Source organism: Geospiza fortis, unplaced genomic scaffold (genome assembly GCF_000277835.1).
Source record: "Geospiza fortis unplaced genomic scaffold, GeoFor_1.0 scaffold231, whole genome shotgun sequence".
NCBI lineage: Eukaryota > Metazoa > Chordata > Aves > Passeriformes > Thraupidae > Geospiza > Geospiza fortis.
The window spans coordinates 417,745-438,185 of record NW_005054351.1 but is presented as its reverse complement, the minus strand read 5'-3'; the positions used below and the strand labels follow the sequence as shown (position 1 = coordinate 438,185).

General features: G+C 37.5%; 1 protein-coding gene across 3 annotated transcripts in view; it reads left to right on the top strand.

The window, feature by feature from the left end:
- Positions 1-20,441, top strand: part of ZNF385D (zinc finger protein 385D) — a 416,209-nt gene that overhangs the window by 278,856 nt on the left and 116,912 nt on the right. For all 3 annotated transcript variants that reach the window (XM_031058889.1, XM_031058888.1, XM_005423367.2), the window contains one exon: positions 2,538-2,680. In XM_031058889.1, coding sequence (XP_030914749.1) covers positions 2,538-2,680 — 143 coding nt within the window. The remainder of the gene's footprint in view (positions 1-2,537; positions 2,681-20,441) is intronic.

Sequence of the window (20,441 nt, the reverse complement as noted above, 5' to 3'; positions counted from 1 at the left end):
AAAATGGTTGCCATTGCTTCAGTTTTTCTGTTGCAGATTCTAGACTACAACTCTGTGCATTTTAAATGGAAAGAGAAGCTAATTTTTGCAGCCATAAACATTACAGAAGTTCTTAAGCAAAGGCTCAGATTTCATGATGCCTCTCACATGCTCCATCATTTAGGGACATGTCTGACACTATTGAAAAAACAGAGAGCAGCTGTGCTCCTGAACATACTAATTTTCTGTGCCACTGTAGCCAGAACTGGGGTAGATTTTAAACTCTGTTCCAGAGGCTCTGAGTCCCAGCCAAGGTCCCACAGAGCTGGCTGGATTTTTCCATTTAAAGCTTGTTCTCGTCCCCAGATGGCTTTGCATCGCACTGGCTGGCAGGAGCAGGTGTGCGAGTGCCGAGTCATGCCACAGGAAAGGATCATAGAATAGAAATATTTCATCCTCCATGGCTTGGTACCTCAGATGAGTTTGAGATAGCAATGCTGTTGCTCTAGGTAATCCAAGCCTGTGCAGCTCTTCTCCACACAGTCCATGAGCTGCATCCCCAAGCACAGGTGACATTTCTCAGTCCAGTTTGCATTTGTGAGTTACAGAATATTTGATTAGCCTCAAATTCTTTGCTATTGCCAGGCAAATGTTCACCTTGAAATTTTTGTGTGATTCTGCACAATCTCAGGCGCAATCTGTATTTTTTTCTTTAGTAAGAGTGCTTATTCTTTCATGGTGTGTGAAAGCTTTATAAAATTAAAGCAAAGTATTTCCAGCATTTTAAAAAGTGCCTTTATGGGTCTTTCCTATTCCGAGGTAGTATGATTGGCATGTTCAACACTACCCTATCATCATTCTGACCTGTTAGATTTATTTTTACAGTGTTTTTGTAGCCATGTCATGGGAATGTAACAATTGCCAAAGCAATGGCAATCAAATACTTGATAATTCTATGCTGCTTGTGCTCTACTTTTCTGTTAGCTATATCCTCAGCTGCAGCATTCAAAAACTTTTTATTTCTTATACACTTACATTGAGGTAAAATGTAGAAACTACTCCAAAAATTATTCTTTAATAAGTTATTCTTATTCTTTAAACAGTTATTCCTGGGATTAAAAACTATCATGAGATTACAGTGATCCCTAATCCACTACCTTTAATTTACTTGTGATTCTTAGTGAAACGCCTCACAGAGGAGTTGAAAGTTGTCAAAAAATACAGTCTTCAAAATTTGGCTCCAGCTGATTTTATATCTAGAAGCACAACTTGGATGATCTTCTACAACTGTTTAATTAAGTCCTATGTTTTTAGCCCTCAATTAGACGTGTAACAAGACAAACCATGTTAGCAGATTTGCTGGCCAAATATGGAGAGATGTCATATATCTTTCTGCCTACTTTATATTTGTACTCTTAAAGGATGTATGCAACTTATCTAGTAAAATCTCTGTACGTATGAGAGGGAAAAAAGAAGCAGATTTTTGATCTCTCCCTCTGTTGATCTGTCTGCCTGTGTCCCTGTTTAGTGAGTAGGGTAAAACTCCCCTTTCATTTTTTTTCAGTGTTTCTTGGACTCTTACCAGCAGGTTTTTACAGTCTGTTGCCTGCCTCTCGGATTAGAAGAACACTGGCATATTTTAACAGTTTCCTAGGATCCAAATAGTCTTTAATTAACACGGAATTGATGTTTTGGAGTGCAACCAATATAGGAGACACTGAAAGCAGAGAATGAACTTGGATCCTTCCAGCTTGTAGATGGCTGTGGCCAGGGGCAAACAAATACGCAAAATAGCGTCCACTGCAAACAGGTAGTGCCTTGTTAGTATGCAAGGGAATTTCTTCATTTGCATTATGTTCCCACAGAGCTGGTGGTTAGCTGGGAGGAGCTTTCTGCTGCACAGAGTCTGAATCAGCTCCACCCTTTGCAAAGAGCAGAAAGTGTTCATCGGTACTTTCCCATAAACAGAATTGCAGTGGCTCCTGAAACTGTTATTTTTAGATTTGTATTGACCAACTGTTGAGGCAGCAAGGTATGTTGTGTTTGTGAGGTTTAGGTTGAAACGGAAGCCGTTGGCTCCATGAGTGAGCATTTAATTAAAAAAACAGAAGTCTGCAAATTGAATGACTTTTGCTGAGCTGAACAGCAAGTTGTTCTTTATCTTTTTGAGTAATCTGGCTTTGTAGAGTTGAGCAACAGGGTAGGGATGAAGCGCTGAAATGATAAGAGAATGAAACTAGCTGAAGGTCTCAAGAGAAGTTAGACATATGCTGAACTGTTGTTCCAGATTGTCCATGGAAATAAATGGTTTATAAGATAATTCTAATCACGATAGACTGAAACATGAAGCAATTTCTGGCAAAGAATTACAACCAACTCAATCACTGAGTCAGCTGCGCTTTTTTTCACTAATGCAGTAATTTTTGGACAAAATATATTTGCTTGATGAAATATTATCTTTTTACTGTTGCTTTTTGTGTGTGCGCATGTGCTGGCTTTTATCCCCCCTCACTAATCATATCACCTGCTGAATGCTTTCTGTCTCTTTGTACCTGCAGGTGGTACATGCCAGAGCCCTGCTCTTCCAGCCCTTGTTCGTCCTCCGGCACCACCCCTGCAGCCATCGCTGGATATTAAGCCGTTCCTCCCGTTTCCTCTGGACACTGCTGCAGCAGTGAATCTCTTCCCCAACTTCAATGCAGTAAGTACTCTCCCAACAGTTACACTGAGCCACAGCTTCCGTGGAAGACTCAAGTGGGCACAAAGCAGGATTTTATGTACTCCATTACACCTGGAGTATCCTCTCCCTTGCCGAGGGCCAAATAGCTCTTTCAGACATGCTGATGGGCCATAAATTGAAGCCTACCTGGGTGTTAGTCAGAACAAATGCAAAAGGAAAAAAGTTATATGATCCCAAGTGACATGCAATAAAGTTTCAGGCCATATTCAGTCCCAGGGCTTGTGAATTTCCCACAGTAATTTAGGACGCACGGAGCTTCTCTAACTTGCAGTTCACTGCAACTCTCAGAGAGGGAAAGTTTCAGAGCATTGGGATTCTACATCTCATCTCCAACACACTTCCTGAGAAATACTAAAAATATACAGAGCCTAAAGAAGAAAACTCTGTCAGGGCAAATAAAGTAAGAATGAGAACCATGTTAGCTGCTGTATGAGCTATTCAGTGGGAAACAATCCAGGGTATTTTTTTCAGGTTAAGATGTGTTATTTCTCATGTCTTAGATTTAAACTAGGATAGATTTCTCCCTTTTTTCTTTTACTTCGTCATGCCATGTATGATTATAGAAATCCAATTCCTTCTTTAGTATTTTAATTATTTTACTGACATATGTCATCAGTGTTCCAATTTTCCTCTTTCAGACTGAGTTATTTAATGCTCTAAAAAAAAAGGGTCTACATTGGTTTTATGTTAGTTTTGACTTTATAGAATTATGCCCCTTTTCAATTACTTTTTGGTGCTCTTTTCCTTATTTACATATACTCTATGTATAAAAAAAACCTATTAAGAACATGTGTGCTTACCTGCTTTGAGAGACACAGAGGGGGTGGGGTTTTCCGTTCTGAACCAATTCTAATTGACATGCAGAAATCTTAATTAAAATAATTAAGAATAGTAAAGGAACATGTGCATTCTAGAAAAAAATATAGCAATCAATAGCAAATTTCTGAATTTAAATGTTTATTTTTTACCTTTCATAGATGTTCATTTTGCTTTAAAGTAATTAAAATAAGCTAATTGCCAAAGCTATTTATACAGTCTTGAATTCAAGAAATTCACAACATAAACAGAGAAACTACAAGCTACAAGTCTTAAAAAGCACAGAAACAATATGTCAATGAACTACTATTACAAGTAAACTTTAAATTTAAAAAGCCTGCTAGTATGCCACAAGGTTTTAAAATGTGCTGGATTTAACCAAGGTACTGATAACCCATAATGAAATGGATACAACTTTGGACTTGTTTAGTGTGCATTAGAGTTGAGATCTTTTAACCAGTTGTGCCTTGTGATCACTGTTTGTATTAATGCAATAGGCCAGCTGAATTTTTAAAAGATATCTATTAGAATGCCTTGTATTTTTCTTCCTCAGGATTTTCCATGGTTCAGAGGCTTCAGATTGTTTTGCTAATTCTTTAATTATATAACTGAAATGGAATTTTAATGATGAATGTTAATAATTGTTAATCCTGTGCTACTCTATAAATTTCCAGTTTCTTTCTTCATACACAAACTGTTTTGCTACTATAATTATTTTGAGGGAGGGTGGATAAGTCATATTAATTTGGAAGTAAGAAAGTAAAAATAGACTCATATCAAAACCATGTTATTCCTGAACATTATCTTAGTAGCATATAATTTGGTAGGAGCACTGGTAAAGTGAGCCCAGTTTTCAGGAGTGAGACTTGAAGCCCTTTTTAACAGCACTTTGAAATCTGTTCCCATGCAAAATGCTGCTTCCTGTGATGTGTGGCCATCTGCCAAGTCCACCTTTGGCAGATATGTCAGTCCTGAGTGTGAGGATGCTGTCATCAGAGCTGCTGTCACCTGCCTTGCTGCTCATAGTTTATGCCTTGCTAAGTGACCTTTGCCTTCTCATCATGTGTGCTGACATGCAGTGTCATCCTCCGTGTTCCCATTTTCTTTGTGAGCAGCACATTATTGAACGCTGCTATGTTTAGCTCATATGCCAGGGATGGTTAGCAGCAACCTCCAAATGTATAGACTAGCTGAGCAGTTTTGCACAGTTCCAGAAATTCTCTCCAAGCCAACAAAACTTTTGGGGACATATCAGCTGCTGACTGTTATCAGCCCAAAAAGAAGTTAACCCACACATCATGTTAGACTTTAAACACAACTTCTGGAAGGGGCTTCAGTATGTGAATGTGAGACAGAAAAAAAAGTGTTTAATCAAAAAATTATCTTTGTAAATATGGCTCTTCATGATCAACTGTAGCTGTTGATGATGCTTTATCCTTGTAGACTTCACTGACAGTCCTATGCAGTGTCAGTGGAGAATCACTTATGCTCTGTGCCTAAACCCAGGTCAAGCAAGTGGTCCCTAACAGAACACCTGAACTGGATGTTCTCTCTTCTTTTATCAATAAATTAGCATTTCCCTTGACTGAGACATCAGGGTCATAAATTGAGTCATAGGAAATGGATTTCTAAAGACCTCTTGACCCTCACAGGAACAAATTCCACAGAACAAATGAGTTTGGCAGCATGTCTGGACTACTTCTCAAAAGGCTAGAGGGAAGCCCAGGATTTTGGCCACTTATTGGCCATTTTTCAATAGCCTTCACTTGAAAACAGCACAACCAAGGGGAAACTTGAATAAAAGTTCAGACGCATTTCAGCGAAAATAAGTAGTCTCTCGCAATCCTAATTAACATGGGAGTGTGTTTTTGATGGACATAGGCATCTGAGGTAATCAGCCTAAGCTTCTTCACAAAATATAATGGAGAAAAATCAGCAATTTCTCCAAGTTATGCATGGATAAAAATGAACAAAGGTAGCTTGCAATGCAAGCTATATGTATACTTTGGCATGGAGTGAAGTGAACCCTGAAAGTCCTCATTCATCTATTCAGATTGTAATGAGGGACTGGCTCAGCTGCATCTACATTTAGATGAATCCCACATTATGGGACAGGTCATAAGCTATTCACAGCTCATATATTAAATTCCACTCAGAAATCACATGACAGAAGTGCTGACATTGTATTGTATGTTTACAGAGGAATGTTCCCATTTATAAAGCAGTTATGCTTCTAATTTTATCTAAAGATAATCTTCAGGGAATTTGAGGATTCAGATGAACTGGAGAGAAAGATTAGGAGAGGTGGAAGCAAAAGTAACTTACCAGTGGAGAAAGTCAGACATGTACATCAGAACTAATAAAACCAAATACTAACCTTATCTATCAAGGTTATTAAGTATTATTTAAGTAGTACAAAATCTTAGTAAAGTGTACTTTATAACATTTTTCACTCTATTTCAGTTTATTACAAGCATGTGAAAGTTTTATTTGTTACTGATGACTTTGCTCTAAAACAAGCTTAGTTTTTGCTGGCTGCCTCTGAAGAAAACATTCAAAAGATTTCTACAAAGGCAAAAGCTTTCAAGGAAGCAGGGACCAGAAGAGATAACATGAAGTACACCAATCTTTACCAGTAATATCCCCGGACAGAGAGTAGAGGAAAAAGCAAAAACTGAGTAACCTGAGAAAAGTTAGGAAGATAATGTTTGAACCTTTGAACCATTCAGTTTCAGGAGGAGCGTTTTCTATTTATAGGAGAAAGCGTAAAGCAAACATAGCAATTAACAATCTGGTTAGCTGAACATTTGTAGGTGCTATGCTCTTAATTGTGAAGCAAATGGGTACCCTCAAGTCACATGTAAAAGGAAATTGTAACAACAAAGCTGTTAAAACTGAAAACAGCCCACTGGAACAGACCGTGAAGAATCTCAGGTTCACTACAAGTTTATCTGATCTGAAAAGATGAATCAACCGTATGGGATTTAAATGGCTAAATTTTATTTAATGGGAGAAACTATGGCTATAAATAATATTTATCTAGCTTTTTAAAATACGGTTTGAAAAATTTCAGAGGAATGGAAAAATAATTAAATTCCTCTGAAAATAGTTTGAGATCATTTGGCAAACATTTGTTATGTTTCTGCATTTTCATCTGCAGAGGGAGAAGCTGCAAGCCTGCGTACATCTAAGAGTTAGTTCTTAGAGATGCAAAGCTTTAACAGTTGGATTAAGCATGTATGGGTCTTCGCATGTGAATGTGCCTATTCTGTTCACAAGCTGATCGTTTGTTGCAGAGAAATTTCACAAAGCATCAAAGTCTAGAATTTAATTAACTTGTAGAAATATATTGATGGGTCTCTGGTCTAAGGGGAGATGCTTAGTTTTGCAAGATATCAGCATCAGCTCTAAGCTGATGGACCCTCTGACAGAAAAAAATCTTTTGCAGATTTTTTGGTAGTCTCCAAATCACAGATTCATCAGAAGTTGGGTTTTGCCTATTTCCAAAGCTCTCAGAATTATATACTTCAGTCTCTTGAACAGGAGACAGAACTTAAAGTTTAGAAATGCAGGACATTTGCCATTACAAGGTAGAAAATTGGACAGTGCCTTACACTCCTTGTTTGTTTATTCTTTGAAGGATATGCTGACCATCTTTCTGAAAAAATTCTAAAAAAATATTTTATCACACTTCATAGTATGAGTGCAATCTGTAAAGGAAGAGGTACACGGTGTAGAAGATCTGAATAAATGCTTGAAAACAGAAGGAGTGATGTTGTTTGAAAAGCTTCATCCCTAACTCCAAATGAAAGCCTTGTTGCTAATAGAAAATTTTCCAAATAAGCATGCTTTGGAAAGAAATATCACTACAGTTTTGTCTAGAAAAGTATGACTTCAAAGAGCAGTGGCAGTGTCAGAGTTGTACTAAACATGGATGGAAAATGAACTGTTACCCTACAGACACGTTTGTCATGATCAGGGAACTAAACAAGTAATGCTTGTTTAGTTCCCTGATTTTCCTGTTTGCTTGTTCTATGCCACTAATAATAATAATAATAATAATAATAATAAATGCCCAGTGCATTATTAATAGTTTCCTATTTCACCTTCCCCTGGTTATGGGAAAGGAGGAGGAGGAGTTAACAGTGTCCCTTGCCCATAGGTTGGTGCTCTAGGGGTAACTTGGGTTAAGGTGCCAGAGTGGTGCTCCCTGCTTCCTGGAAACCTCCCTATGCAACAACCCAGCAGCTTCCAGGGCAGCACAAAGGCTGTACTCTCTATTTATAGAAGTGAACCTTGTGTTTGTAGGTATAGTCTTCTCCTATTGTGGCCAGACAGTTGATAGAAATGGACAGTGCAGAAAACCTGCTCTCTGAGAAGTATTTCTGGGAAGGGTTATGCCAGGAAATGCAGAGAAAACCTGTCAGAAACCTGTCAGAAGAGATTTAAAAAATCTTTTCCTTAGGCTCTTGTCCTGGGTAGTTATTGTATCTAGAAGAGAGATATGTGCTGCAGAAATGATGTGCCAATTTTCTAGATGTTGTGAATAAGAAGTAATGTTTTGATAGTGAAGCCTGGAGGAGGGCTCTGAAATTCATGTTGGTTTTTTAAACATTATCAGGCTGAAATTTACAAAATAAAGTCAAATCTTTTGTATGCCACTACACAATGGTTTTGTTTTATGCTTTCTGACTTAATTGAGCAGAGTAGCATAACGAGACTATTTTTCCTCATATAAAATTCTTTCAAGTTCAGTCGTGATGACATGCTGTCAGAATGCTTTGTTTCCAGAAGAGGATAATCAGGCAACAACACAATGGCCTAAGTCTGATGTGAATCAAAATGGAATATTGCCTATATAGAAGAACTTAGCAGTAAAAATATAGTTTGTGCCGATTTTTAATGTTATTTCCACGAGAAGTTCCTTTATCAGGTGGAGAACTGTAGTGCATCAAATTTTTGATTTGTCAGACAGAGTGGATTATCGCTTCTGGGGTCAATCTTTGAGTAACTGCTCATTTACAGGTACCTAGAAACAGAGGGTTTGACTTTTTCATTTCCTTACATAGCACTGCGGTTGAACTGTAAGACAGCTATACTCTTCTTTACAATCTATATCTCTATTGTTGTTTAGCTGTATGCTATTGCAAATAGGGAACAATACAAAAATAATGGCCAAGTTCAGGAATTCTTTATTATAATAACATTTTTACTGCTGCCCAGAATGCTTAATTAAATCTGCAGGAGAAGTACAGGAATTAGGAAAAGAGCAAACACAAGAAAATCCTGGCAATTCAGATGCTTTATTTGGTGCTTGCAAAACAGGAATGAACCAACATCAGTATGAAATATTCAGTCATTTGAAGTGGCCAGATTTATTTCCCATACACTTAAATCCTTAAGCTACATCCTGGGTTCTGTTTGAAATACCAGTAAAACACTGATTTCCTGATGCAGAGGAAAGATTTACAGCTCAGGAGACATCAAGAAAATAAGCTTTTTGTCTTTTTCTGGTTTTAAATCAGATTAGGCTGGATTGAGATCTCTAGGCATACTCTGCCTGTTTTTATATATGGTCTATGCTCCATGTCATGCACAGGGACGAGAGTTTATATTTTGACTTGGTACAAATGAGTGTTTCTGAAATGTTGTCGCCTGTGACTGCATGGATGTTATTTCTGTTTGTAGTGTCTCAGATCCCTAGGACCTGTCTCCAGAGTCATTGCTGTTATGTTCTTCGGACTTGATGCACTGTTAAGGCGCATCTAACTTTAGTCCCTTTGCAACCTCCTTTAAATGTTTTTTTTCCTCAAAAAACTTGGAACTTGTAGTTGGGCCTTCTGCAAGTTTAGACCCAGACAACAACAAAATTTTTCTTACCATTCTTTTGGAATTATCTTATGTTGTAGCAGTGCTCCTGGTCTGTGTTTTGAATTGCTTTCATTGGGCCTATGTGAAGCTCATGAAGCCCGAGGCCAGGAGTAAGTGCATGCACCAGAGTCAGAGCCATCCCTGGTAGCAGGACAGACTGGATTCCACTCAGTCCAAGGATTGAGTGGAGAAGGACTTTGGTGTATTGATGCATGAAAAAATTATCATGACCTGGCAATGTGCACTTGCAACCCAGAAAGACAATTCTAGCTGGGGCTACATCAAAAACAGTGTGGCCAAGGGAGGTTATTCTTCTCCTCTATTCTACTCTCATACAGCCCCACCTGGAGTACAGCATCTTGCTGCCAATGAAAGACAGCAATATATTAGAGCAGGTTATGAGGAGGGTCAGGAAAATTGTCAGGGCAGTGGAACACCTCTCCTATGAGGAAAGACTTGAGAGAGTTGGGGTTGTTCAGCCTGGAGAAGAAAAAGCTCTGGGGTGACCTTATTGTGGCCCAGCAGTACTTAAAGGCACTTACAAGAAAAATGGGGAGAGAGTTTTTACCAGGGCCTGTAGTGATAGGACAAGGGGAAATGTTTTTAAAAAGAAAGAGGGTAGCTTTACAACGGAAGATATTGTTTGTTGTGGGAGTGGTGACGCATTGGAACAATTTGTCCAGAGAAGTTCATAGAATCATATGATAATAGAATTAATTGGGCTGGAAGGAAACCTTGAAGATCATCTAGTTCTAACCTTCCTGCTGTGGGTAGGGACACCTTCAACTAGACCACGTTGCTCAGAGCCTCATCAAACTTGGCCTTGAGTACCTCCCATGGGCCAACCTGTTCCATTGCCTCACCACCTTTACAGTAAGTAATTTTTCCTTAATATCAAATCTAAACCTACTCTCTTTCCTTTTAAACTCATTTCTCCCTGTCCTGTCACTACATGCTCTTGTAAATAGTCTTCTCTGATCTTTCCTCTAAGTTCCCTTCAAGTACTGGAAGGCCACAATCAGGTCACCCCGAAGTCTTCTCTTTTCCAGGCTGAATAATCCTGATTCTCTCAGCCTTTCCTCTCAGGAGAGATGCTCCATCTCTCTGATCAACTTGGTGTCTCTCCTCTGGACTCACTCAAAGAGACCCCTCCTGTGCTGGGGACCCCAGAGACAGATGCTCCAGGTGGGGTCTCACCAGAGGGGAGCAGAGGGGCAGAATCCCCTCCCTGGCCCTGCTGCCCACACTGCCTTGGATGCAGCCCAGGAAGGACTGGCTTTCTGGGCTTTGAGCTACCACTGCTGGGCCATGTCCAGCTTCTTGTCAGCTATCACCCACAGGTCCTTGTCAACACTGCTGCTCTCAATCTGTTCATCCCTAGCCTGTGCTGATATCGGGGGTTGCCCTGACCCAGCTACAGCACTTTGTTCTTGGTCTTATTAAACCTCATGAGATTCCCACAGGCCCACTTCTCCAGCCTGTCTAGGTCTGTCTGGATGGCATCCTGTCCTTCAGGTGTGTCAACAGCACCACTCAGCTTGGTGTCATCTGCCAGCTTGCTGAGGGTGTGTGCAACCCCTCTGTCAATGGTGTTAATGAAGATCTTAAAAGACATTAAGTTCTATTATATTAAATTAAGATACTATTAAAGATATTAATTTGCAGATGCCACATCATTGAAAGTGTTCAAGGTCAGGTTCAGTGGGACTTAACCTGATTGGTGAAGGATGTCCTTGCCAAGGGCAGGGAATTGGACCTGACAGTCTTAACAGGTTCCTTTCTAAACAACCCATTCTCTTTCTGATTTAGTTGAGCAGTTTTAGGATTATGTTCCAATTAGGGAATCTGCAGTCTTCTATCCTTATGATGAGCAGCTGTCACCTCCCATTGCATAGAATACAGTAGCTTTGAGACCTTCAAGGAGTTTGCTGAGTACAAATGGGTAGATGCCATAAAAATATCAATTAAAAAGTTTTATTTTTATTTAAGTTAAATTTGTATCAAGGGTTCTCTGACCTTCCATGATTGCTTTCTGAAGAAATTCAGGTTTCTAGGCTGTGTGTTCTCCTGGGAAGCAAATCTTAAGGTTATCTTAAGATAGCCTTTTGTGTTTTTGTTATTTCACTTTGCTGAACATTATTATACCTATCCTTGAATTCATTTCTCTAACTGTAATGTCAATGCAAAGAAAATACCCATTTCCTGGTTGCTGTCCAACTTTTGGGGTATAATGTGTGTCTTTGGTTAATCTGCTTTGATTTATCTGGAAGATTTATTTTGTGTAAACATGTGTGAAACAGCATTGCCTGTGTTTTGCCTTCTGCACCTACCATCTCTCTCTGTCTTTAGTCCCATGGCCTCATTCAAGGTCCTTATGGATACCTCAGTGCTGGTGGTCAATTGGCCACCTGCAGACTGTAAATACTTTTTGGGTGCAGGTCAGATGTTGCTCTTTGTGGAAGCTGAGCTTATCGTACATGCACTTTCATCCTCTGTTTGATAGCTCACAGTTTTTCAGGATTTTTCACACAGTGTATCACTCTCCAGTGACTCAGCCCCTTGTCTCTGAGGAAGAGACGTTTGTGCCACTCCTCCTTGTCACATGAGAATGGGTGAACTTCTAACCATTCTCTTCCAGTTCTCATGTCCATAATTAAACAGGTCTGAGCCACAAACACCCTGTTTGTACAAGCTCATAACTCTGCTATTGTATAAATGGCCACACAGTAGGCTATGGGGTATAAACTCGAAGACATTTTCATAAGCAGTGTTGCAGGCTGGAAGTGATCTCTGGGGAAAGGACTACACATACCTAAAAATTACATTACTATATGCTTTGTTTTCAGTGTGTTTTTAAAATTTACTTAAGTGGTTTCTTGCTCCTAAGGCAATAAACAGGATCTAAATACTTCACATTCTTGTTTGCTTAGCTGGTGATTAGGAAGAGCAAAAGAATAGTCTTTGAGTCATCTTGTCCTGCCTTACACCTTTGCTGGAGGGCACTGCACTGTGAGCCAACTTACTTTTGGGAAGTCATAGTACCCAAGGCAAAGGCAATGGCACAGCCTTTTATGGGGACTGAGGGTCCCTCAGGATTTTGCTTTGAATGCAAAACATTTTCATAAAGGAAATTAAATGAAGTACTCTTCAGATTTGCCAAGTCTTGGTGAGGGAAATTACTTAAAACTAAATTTTAGAACACATTTTTAAAAACATTTTAAATAGTGTTTTAATCGGTTGATGTTTACACCCTTTGCCTTAATAGCACTCAGATGAGAAAGATCAATGATTATTTTATTCTGCAAAGACTATAAAAATTTAATGGTTTGCATAATAAGTATAACTCATAAAATCTACAGCTTAAATATGGATGGTTATTAACCTATTTTTAAAAAGCTGCAATTAAATTAAAAACGAATTACTTAAAGCAATGATTTTATTACTGTAGTCTGAGGATGAAAAAAGTGATAAAATTTGAAAATCACTGTTATTTCTGTTGATGAGACAGACATTTGGAGAGATTTGAAGTAAGGCATGAATTTTTTCTAACCCTAGGTACACTTGTGTTTCTACCATAGATGAATAACTATTTGCAGATTTTTTTTCTTTTTTTCTTTTTAACAACCTGCAATTTTTTCTTAGGAATTTCAAAGATATCTTCAAAAAATCATGAGTTTACATGACAGGTAATTTCACAAGAGTAAATGCATTCCTAAGCACAATTACTTCATTAATTGTTTATTCATAGCATGCAGTAACAGTATTTCTACTATTCAAGAATGTGCCTTAAAACTCATGCACACTTTTATCCTTTATGATAATGGAAAATTCGGGACTTTTTTCTACTCTTTTTACTCACAGTAGTTGCCTGGCAAATGTCACATGCTGAAGAACTCATTTATCTGAAGTCTTTGCATGTTGCACTCTCCATTGAAATATTTTTCTAATGTCCGTGTCCTGTCTAATTTATTTTATTTTAATATTTTTTGATAAGGGAAGAAAATCTCCAAGGGTCATATGTTGGACTTGTACAGTAAAATTGGATACAGAATTCCAGATTCTCATGCAACTACTGTTTTTCCTGGCATCTTTCCTTTTGGCTCTAGGGAATGCTTAAAGGAATCCTATGTTAATATTCATATAGATTAAATTAGTAATCAAATTAATTAAAGAATATACAAAACCTTGTTATTTCCCAGGAAATGCGTGTTTCTCTTTTAAATGCATTGGTTTATACAAAGCAGATGAGTATTGAATTCTTACTATTTCAGAGAATACAAAGCAGAGTTTTTCTATCAAACTTTTTTTTTTGAGAATTAAATGTTTTGTGATTTCACAAGTAAAAAGTTTTAGATAGCACATTACATTTACACATTTTTATAAGAAACTATAAGAAAAAATTTAAATTGATTGCGTAGTTTCGTCACACAATAAAAACAATTATGTTTAGAACTAAATGTAAAAGCTGTCATAATGACTCACAAAAAAAGACTAAAGAGTCTACAAGTGAAGGAAAATGGCAGATAAACAATAGATTTCTACAGGAAAGAGACATTCTTAATAACAGAGATAGTGTAAGACCTGCTGCAAAGCTGTCTGGGAGAAGTTTCTTTCAGTAATTTGCTACTGTGAAACTGCCAGGGTGTTTGAATGCAAGAGAGACCAATTCTAATGAATTGAGACCATGGAAAGAATTCCTGAAGTTGAACATAATAGGCCTGTGAAAGGAATACTGAAAGAAAATTTTAGGGCAACAGTATTTATTTACTTCTGGAACATCTGTCAAGAAAATAGAAAAAGGTGTAAATCTGAAGCCTTTACTTCTTTTATTCAGGTCCAGTTCTCATTAAGCTTATCTGTAACCCACTATGCCCATGCTTTGTTAAAAATTAAAATGCCAGGACTAAGGCAAGCATTATATGTGCCTGCTCTGACAAGTTACAGAAGACCAGAAGAGCTGAGAACACAAGTAGCAATGCTTGCCAGACTGTGTCTTCAGTGAGGTATATTTTAGGAAGTTCTTGTGCCAAATGTATTGTCTTGGCATGTGCTAGCCCCCCATGAGGTAACATACTTAACTGGATGGAATCAGCAGGAGACTTTGTTTATTTTAACTACTAATGTGGTAATTTGAGTTTTCTCATTCCCTTTCCCAGACAGAGCCTAATATATCCGAGCAGAGAGATATACAGGATGACTTCCTTGAGTAACCTAAGTAGTAGGAAGAGATGAGAACATATGAACTTTGACTTGCTATAAACAGTAGAAGTCTAAGTACTATTTTTAAGGTGCTATGCTTGTGGGAGCTGGAAGTGGATGAAGAAAAAAAAAAATGTACATCACCTTACTCATATTTTTGTGTTTGTAATAGACTGATTTGCTAATGGATCTAACCTATTACATTATTGGTATTGCTAGGACTCAGATGACCAAGATAAATCACAGGGCTGATACCTGAGTTAATTATAACAGTGCCCTCCCAAATGGCACTATCAGCTCTGGGAGGCAGCAAAAGCTATTGTTGGCCTTAGGAAGTAACATGAGAGAGTGGTGCCTGGGAGAGGAGAGGCAGTGAGGAGACTGCCATTTCCAAAGGATTGGAAAATACTGGCTCTGTGGTGTTTGACAAGGAAGAGAGGTGAGAAGACTAGCAGAAGATTTTCAAGAAAAGAGAGGTATCTCAGCACAGGTATTTGAAAGATGCATTTGCTTAGCGTACACACCCCGCCATAAAAGTAATGGTGGAAACCCTACAAAGTGAGTTAAAATACCCAATTTCCACTTAGAGTCCTTCTGTCCTTGTTCCTGGCAGGAACAGGTCTTTTCCTTTTTGCCTTCAAGCTTTTCCTAGGAATTTATTATCTCCTTAAAGTTTTTGAGACAAGTTTGTTATCTCTAAATCTCTATTTTTGTTTTTAGGGAAGCTATTTGAAACCTAATTATTTTTTTCTTCTAAATTTGAATAAAAAGAGAGAAATTACCTAGGTACTTACTGAAAATATGTCTCAAACTGAACTATAAACAACCACATAATTAAAAAGAGTCTATGTACCTGAAATCAGAGAAAATCTTTGTTTAAGAACAAACCCTTAGCTACTCTAAAATATCAGAGCAGCACAGCTGTTCACTCTCTCATCTTCAGTATGGATTCCCTGATAAAGGGGGATTTTTCATAAATTTCTGTGCATAGAGAGGACAGCATATATTTTGGGTCTGAACTCTCTTCATTTCCCATTAAACAAAATAATTAATAAAGGTAAATTCTACTTCAGCAAGTACTGTGTGTTCAAGTCTCCTATTTAATGCCATAAAAATAATATCTCCAATTCTCTTCAAACTGACTGAGTTTCTAGAACCTGAAGAAATGTCTGTTTCAGATTACACTGAATTGCAAAAAACTATGGATCTGAAGATTAGTTTGTGTTCTGTTTCATTTGGTAGAACCCCAATGTTCCCCACTCAGTTGATTGGGAAAAGTTTTATTGCATTTAGAATTATCTCGCTTAGCTGTTTCTTCAGAAACCACTGCAACTTTTAAAAGAGCTTTTAAACCACTTATAAAAAGAGCTTCCATTTTAAGCTTTGTTTTTTTTAAGAAGCTGCTGTGATATGGCACATAAATTGATGCAGACTTTGAAGGTAAAGGGTTCTCTCTGTGAGATCTAAATTTAGCGTCCCTTGAACAGATCAGGTAAAAGTAAAAAAAACCAAAATTCTGTGGTTAATGGCATTTGTATTAATAGAAGCAAAAAATTAACTTTTAATATAAACAATCAAGGAATTGTGAATTTTGGTAAAATTAAAACTTCCTTTGTTTTAGTTCAATGAGAAAAAGGTAGAACATAACCAACTCAGTAGTCAAAAACACAGAACATGCAATGCGTAAAATGTGTTAGGATTGTCATCCTTACTTACTCATTTGGTGATTCGTTTACTATCTCTCCTTAATACTAGTTTGACTCCCAATAAAACACTCCAAATAAATATTTTATGCTTCTTAAAAAATAATTTCTGCAGACCAAATCACAGCAGGAGGAAGGCTGTGAAGATCAACTTCGAGTTCAGTAGTTAAACATCTAAAACATTTGTCGAATTCTTCAGAAAGACACAAGATTAATCAGCAGAGCAAAAAGCCACCTAATACTGCAATAATGTATTATTTAGCCTATAGCTTCTTTTAAATAAGAGGAGGATTAACGAACATCTGCTTTGATCTTTAGCTGTCATTGACAACATTTAAGTCTTTAACCTACACAGGGTTTTAAGATGATTGTATAATCAGCAGATTTATTTTATTATTTTTTTTAGGTGGCTACAGCTGGTGATAAGTGTGCATTATAACAGGCTTTCAAGCTATGCTAAGGACTTATTGTCTTGCTAGGCTCTTGTAATGTAATAGTATAAAAGAATGTCTTAGTTTCCATTACTTGCTCCTGGTCATTGAAAACACAGAATGAGAGACAAACACCAAGTCATAGACAAAGTTTTGTTGAGGAAAAACAGTCTGGCTGATGGGGATGGTTCTTAAAGGGGTTGGCTGCTTTATTGGATAAAAGTTGAAAATCTTACAGAGAGCAGTAGTCAGGTGGTTTTTGAACTTGAAGAAATTCTCTGTGGTAACAGGAGCTTGTAGGGACTTATTATGAGTTTGGGAATTAATTTGAATGTCGTTTGTAGCCAGCTCCATCTCTAGATGATAAGATAGCCATGCATTGTTTTCTTTCTTCTCCTCATGTTTTCTGAGCCTGAAGTAGCCTCTTTGATGTATTTCCTCCTCAAGCCAGCAATACTGAAATATGTAGAACGAAAGAAAATCTGTTCAAGTTAGTCTAATGAGTTTCAACCTAAAGGTTCAAGTGGACACTATAGTCTTCTAAAACACATCCTTAGGCTTTGTTTTATTTAATCTCATTTATCAGTCATTAATTTTGCACAACAGATGTCAACCCTGAGTAACTTAAATTTGCTTTACCATACATCTTTTATCTTATAATGTAATTACTACCAGTCCCTGGTTTACAGATCACTGAGAAGGTCTGTGACTATTGGTCATTTTCTTAATTTTCAGTTGATTCCCTCATCTGCAGCAAGCTCAGAAAATGTCTGCACTCTGGTGTGAACAACCTAAGCAGACTGCCAGAGATCGGTAACTTCAGCAAAATGCTTCTTGACTGGTTCTGCAGATTGTTCATCTCCATTAACTAATGATGATTCCTAGGGCCTGGTTAAGCTTTTTCTTACTTTAGGAAAGTAATTTCTCCCTTTTAGTGCTCTGATTTACTTTCCATTTCTCTAACAGGGAGTGATAGTGCATTCATGCCCCTAAGGCTCTGTTTTCATGCTCTGGTTGTGTTTTGAAAACAAGGCAAATATTCACAGAAGGCTTGGAAAACAAAATGTGCCTGAAGAGTCTGAAAAGTGAAAAAGGTTTACAGATATGTACCATATAAAAGTTTTTAGGCTTCTATCCTATGTGAGTTACTACTCCCTTACATTTTCCTCCTAAATGCTACAAAATGTTTATTAGTATTGGGTAGTCAGGGTTTGACAGTGATGACTGTTTGATACCATCACCTAATTTTTGTTTTCATGTGAACATCTATCAAAGCTATGCTTAAGGTGAAATTAGTGCTTTAACGCCTAAAAGCATTTTTTTTCATCGCCCTATCCAGATTAAAGAAAAAATAAAATTAGAGTTAAATCCTATTTTTGTTGTTTAATCTGCTACACAGCCTCACAGATCCATCTCTGGGTAAACACATGGAAATAATTCATTAAAGTAAGCATTTTTAGGTTTTTAAGAAGTTTGTGTGGAATTGATTTACTGAAGAAATCTACTGATCTTTCTAGATATTGAATAGTTCTCCTTTCCAACAGTTTTTGCCTCTATTGCAATGTTTTCCCTGGAAGTATATGGCTCTAACTCCTGAGATTTTCTTGACTTAGTTTTCATATCTCACTTCTATTGCAATCACTGCCTGCTGGCTCCTCCTTAGACAAATGGTTAAATGAAATATTTTGAAGATATTCAGATTTGGCCTTCTAATCATTATTAAGGAACTGAATTAAACAAAGAAGCAAATTAGAATATTTGATCTATGAAGACAAATGTCTTAATCCAATTGTGTGTTAGACGTCAAATGCATATTCATGTAATGATTTAAAAAGGAAGGTGGTAGAGGTCAATAAACTTAATGGTAGAAAGAACAAGCAATTAGACTGCCATAGGCTTTTCTGGCATTTGCTTGAACAAAAAAATAGATCTAGTTTTAGTTCAGAGTGAAAAAATAATGTTGAAATAAATTACCGATATTTTCATTACTTTCAGCGAGAAATTTACCATTATTAAGTAAAATTTTTCCCCAAAATTATAATGCCACTTAAAAGATCGGTGCTGCAAATTAGTATATTTAACTAATTTTAGTAATGTTTGAGATATTTAACTTGAGACCATTCTGGTACAAAGACAAAAAAAATTCTGGTTTTGTTCTTTCATCTCTATATACTTTACAGTTCAAGCACATGTCAAAGTATGCTTCTAAACCCCTAGCATAGAAGGATATAAACAAATCATTCTGTGACCTTTCAGAAATTTAAGTTAGAGTGAATGAAGTGTATCTGACCGAAATTGATGTCTAAAAGAAAAGTCTCCAATCTGTATCAACCATTCAGCTCTTTCCCGAGTAATGCAGAAAGATGGGTAGCCACAGAAACCAACTTATCCCATCTGAGATGCTCACCAGGGATGGCATTAATCATTTGCAGGAGACACTTACCCTCAGTAAGTTCTATACCAACTGTGCTGTCTTAAAATGCTAAACCTGAAGTAGCCAGTTGACATGGAAATTCTGGTTATAATTTAGGAAAGATTTTTTTCACAGTAAGTGTGGTCAAGCACCATACTGGTTTTCCTCTGTGGACTTTCCATCCCAGAAGACACTCAAAACTTCACTGACCAAAACCTGGTGTGAGGGCCTGGACAATGCTGCTGGTTAGCACTACTTTGAGAACAAAGGATGTGGAACAGATGACATCCAGAAATGTTTTGTTAAACTAAACCCTCTCGTGAATTCTAAAGGCATTACAGCAAAGCAGAGACTAAGACTATTGTGTTTCGAGGAGATAAGGAATGATGAAAGGGAGGTGCTGAAGAAACAAAGCCAGGAGGGTTTTGTCCAGCCTGAAATGCTGCTGAATACTGTGGCTCAAGCAATGCAAGGTTGATAGGGAAAAGTAATATTTTATGTTAGAAAAATAAGCTTCAAGTTCCCCCCTCTCCTTTTCCTATCCTTCACCTGCTCATTCCCTGTCCCCCAACTCCTGCCACCTTTAACCTTCAGCTCGGACTGAAACACAAGTATCAAAGAAAAAGAGTGAAGGATGAGATTCGAATTAAGGAAGGTTTGTGAAAAATACATTGTGATGTTCTAAAATGGATCTTTGTTTAAGACATGCTTTCCCCAAGTTTATAATTGCTGCATTTTTGCTATTTTTCTTCAGAGACCTAAAATCTGATTTCCAGTGCTTGGTTCATCTCTGGCTAAAATTTTATAAACAAATGTAGGAGAATGGAGGGTAGGAGTAAAAAAGCTATCAAACATATGGGTTGAACTGCCTCCTGTCCGAAGGATGACTCTCAAGTAAAGCTACGAGTCTTAGGACTGAGATCTGGCAACACTGGATAGATTCTGTCCAAACTTGGATGTATGAGTGACTTAATTTTAAACCCGTTGGTGTCTCTGTATTGTGATAGAAAAGGAGAAGCTATTAAGTAGGGATGAAAATTTGTGGTTTGTATTAAGCTATGATGTCATTCCCTGCTGGATATTTACAAATTGTTTTTTCATCAAGAAAAGACTGCTTCTTAGTAATTGAAGTTACATTTCAGCATTAAATTAAGGAATAGTTATTTCCAAGGGTTTGGTGCCTTGAAAGCAAAAGAAATTAATGCTGCCTATATACAATATTTCAACATCCACACAGTTGCTTGAGCAGAATGTATGCTGGTTGAATGCTTCAATTAGACAGTGAGATG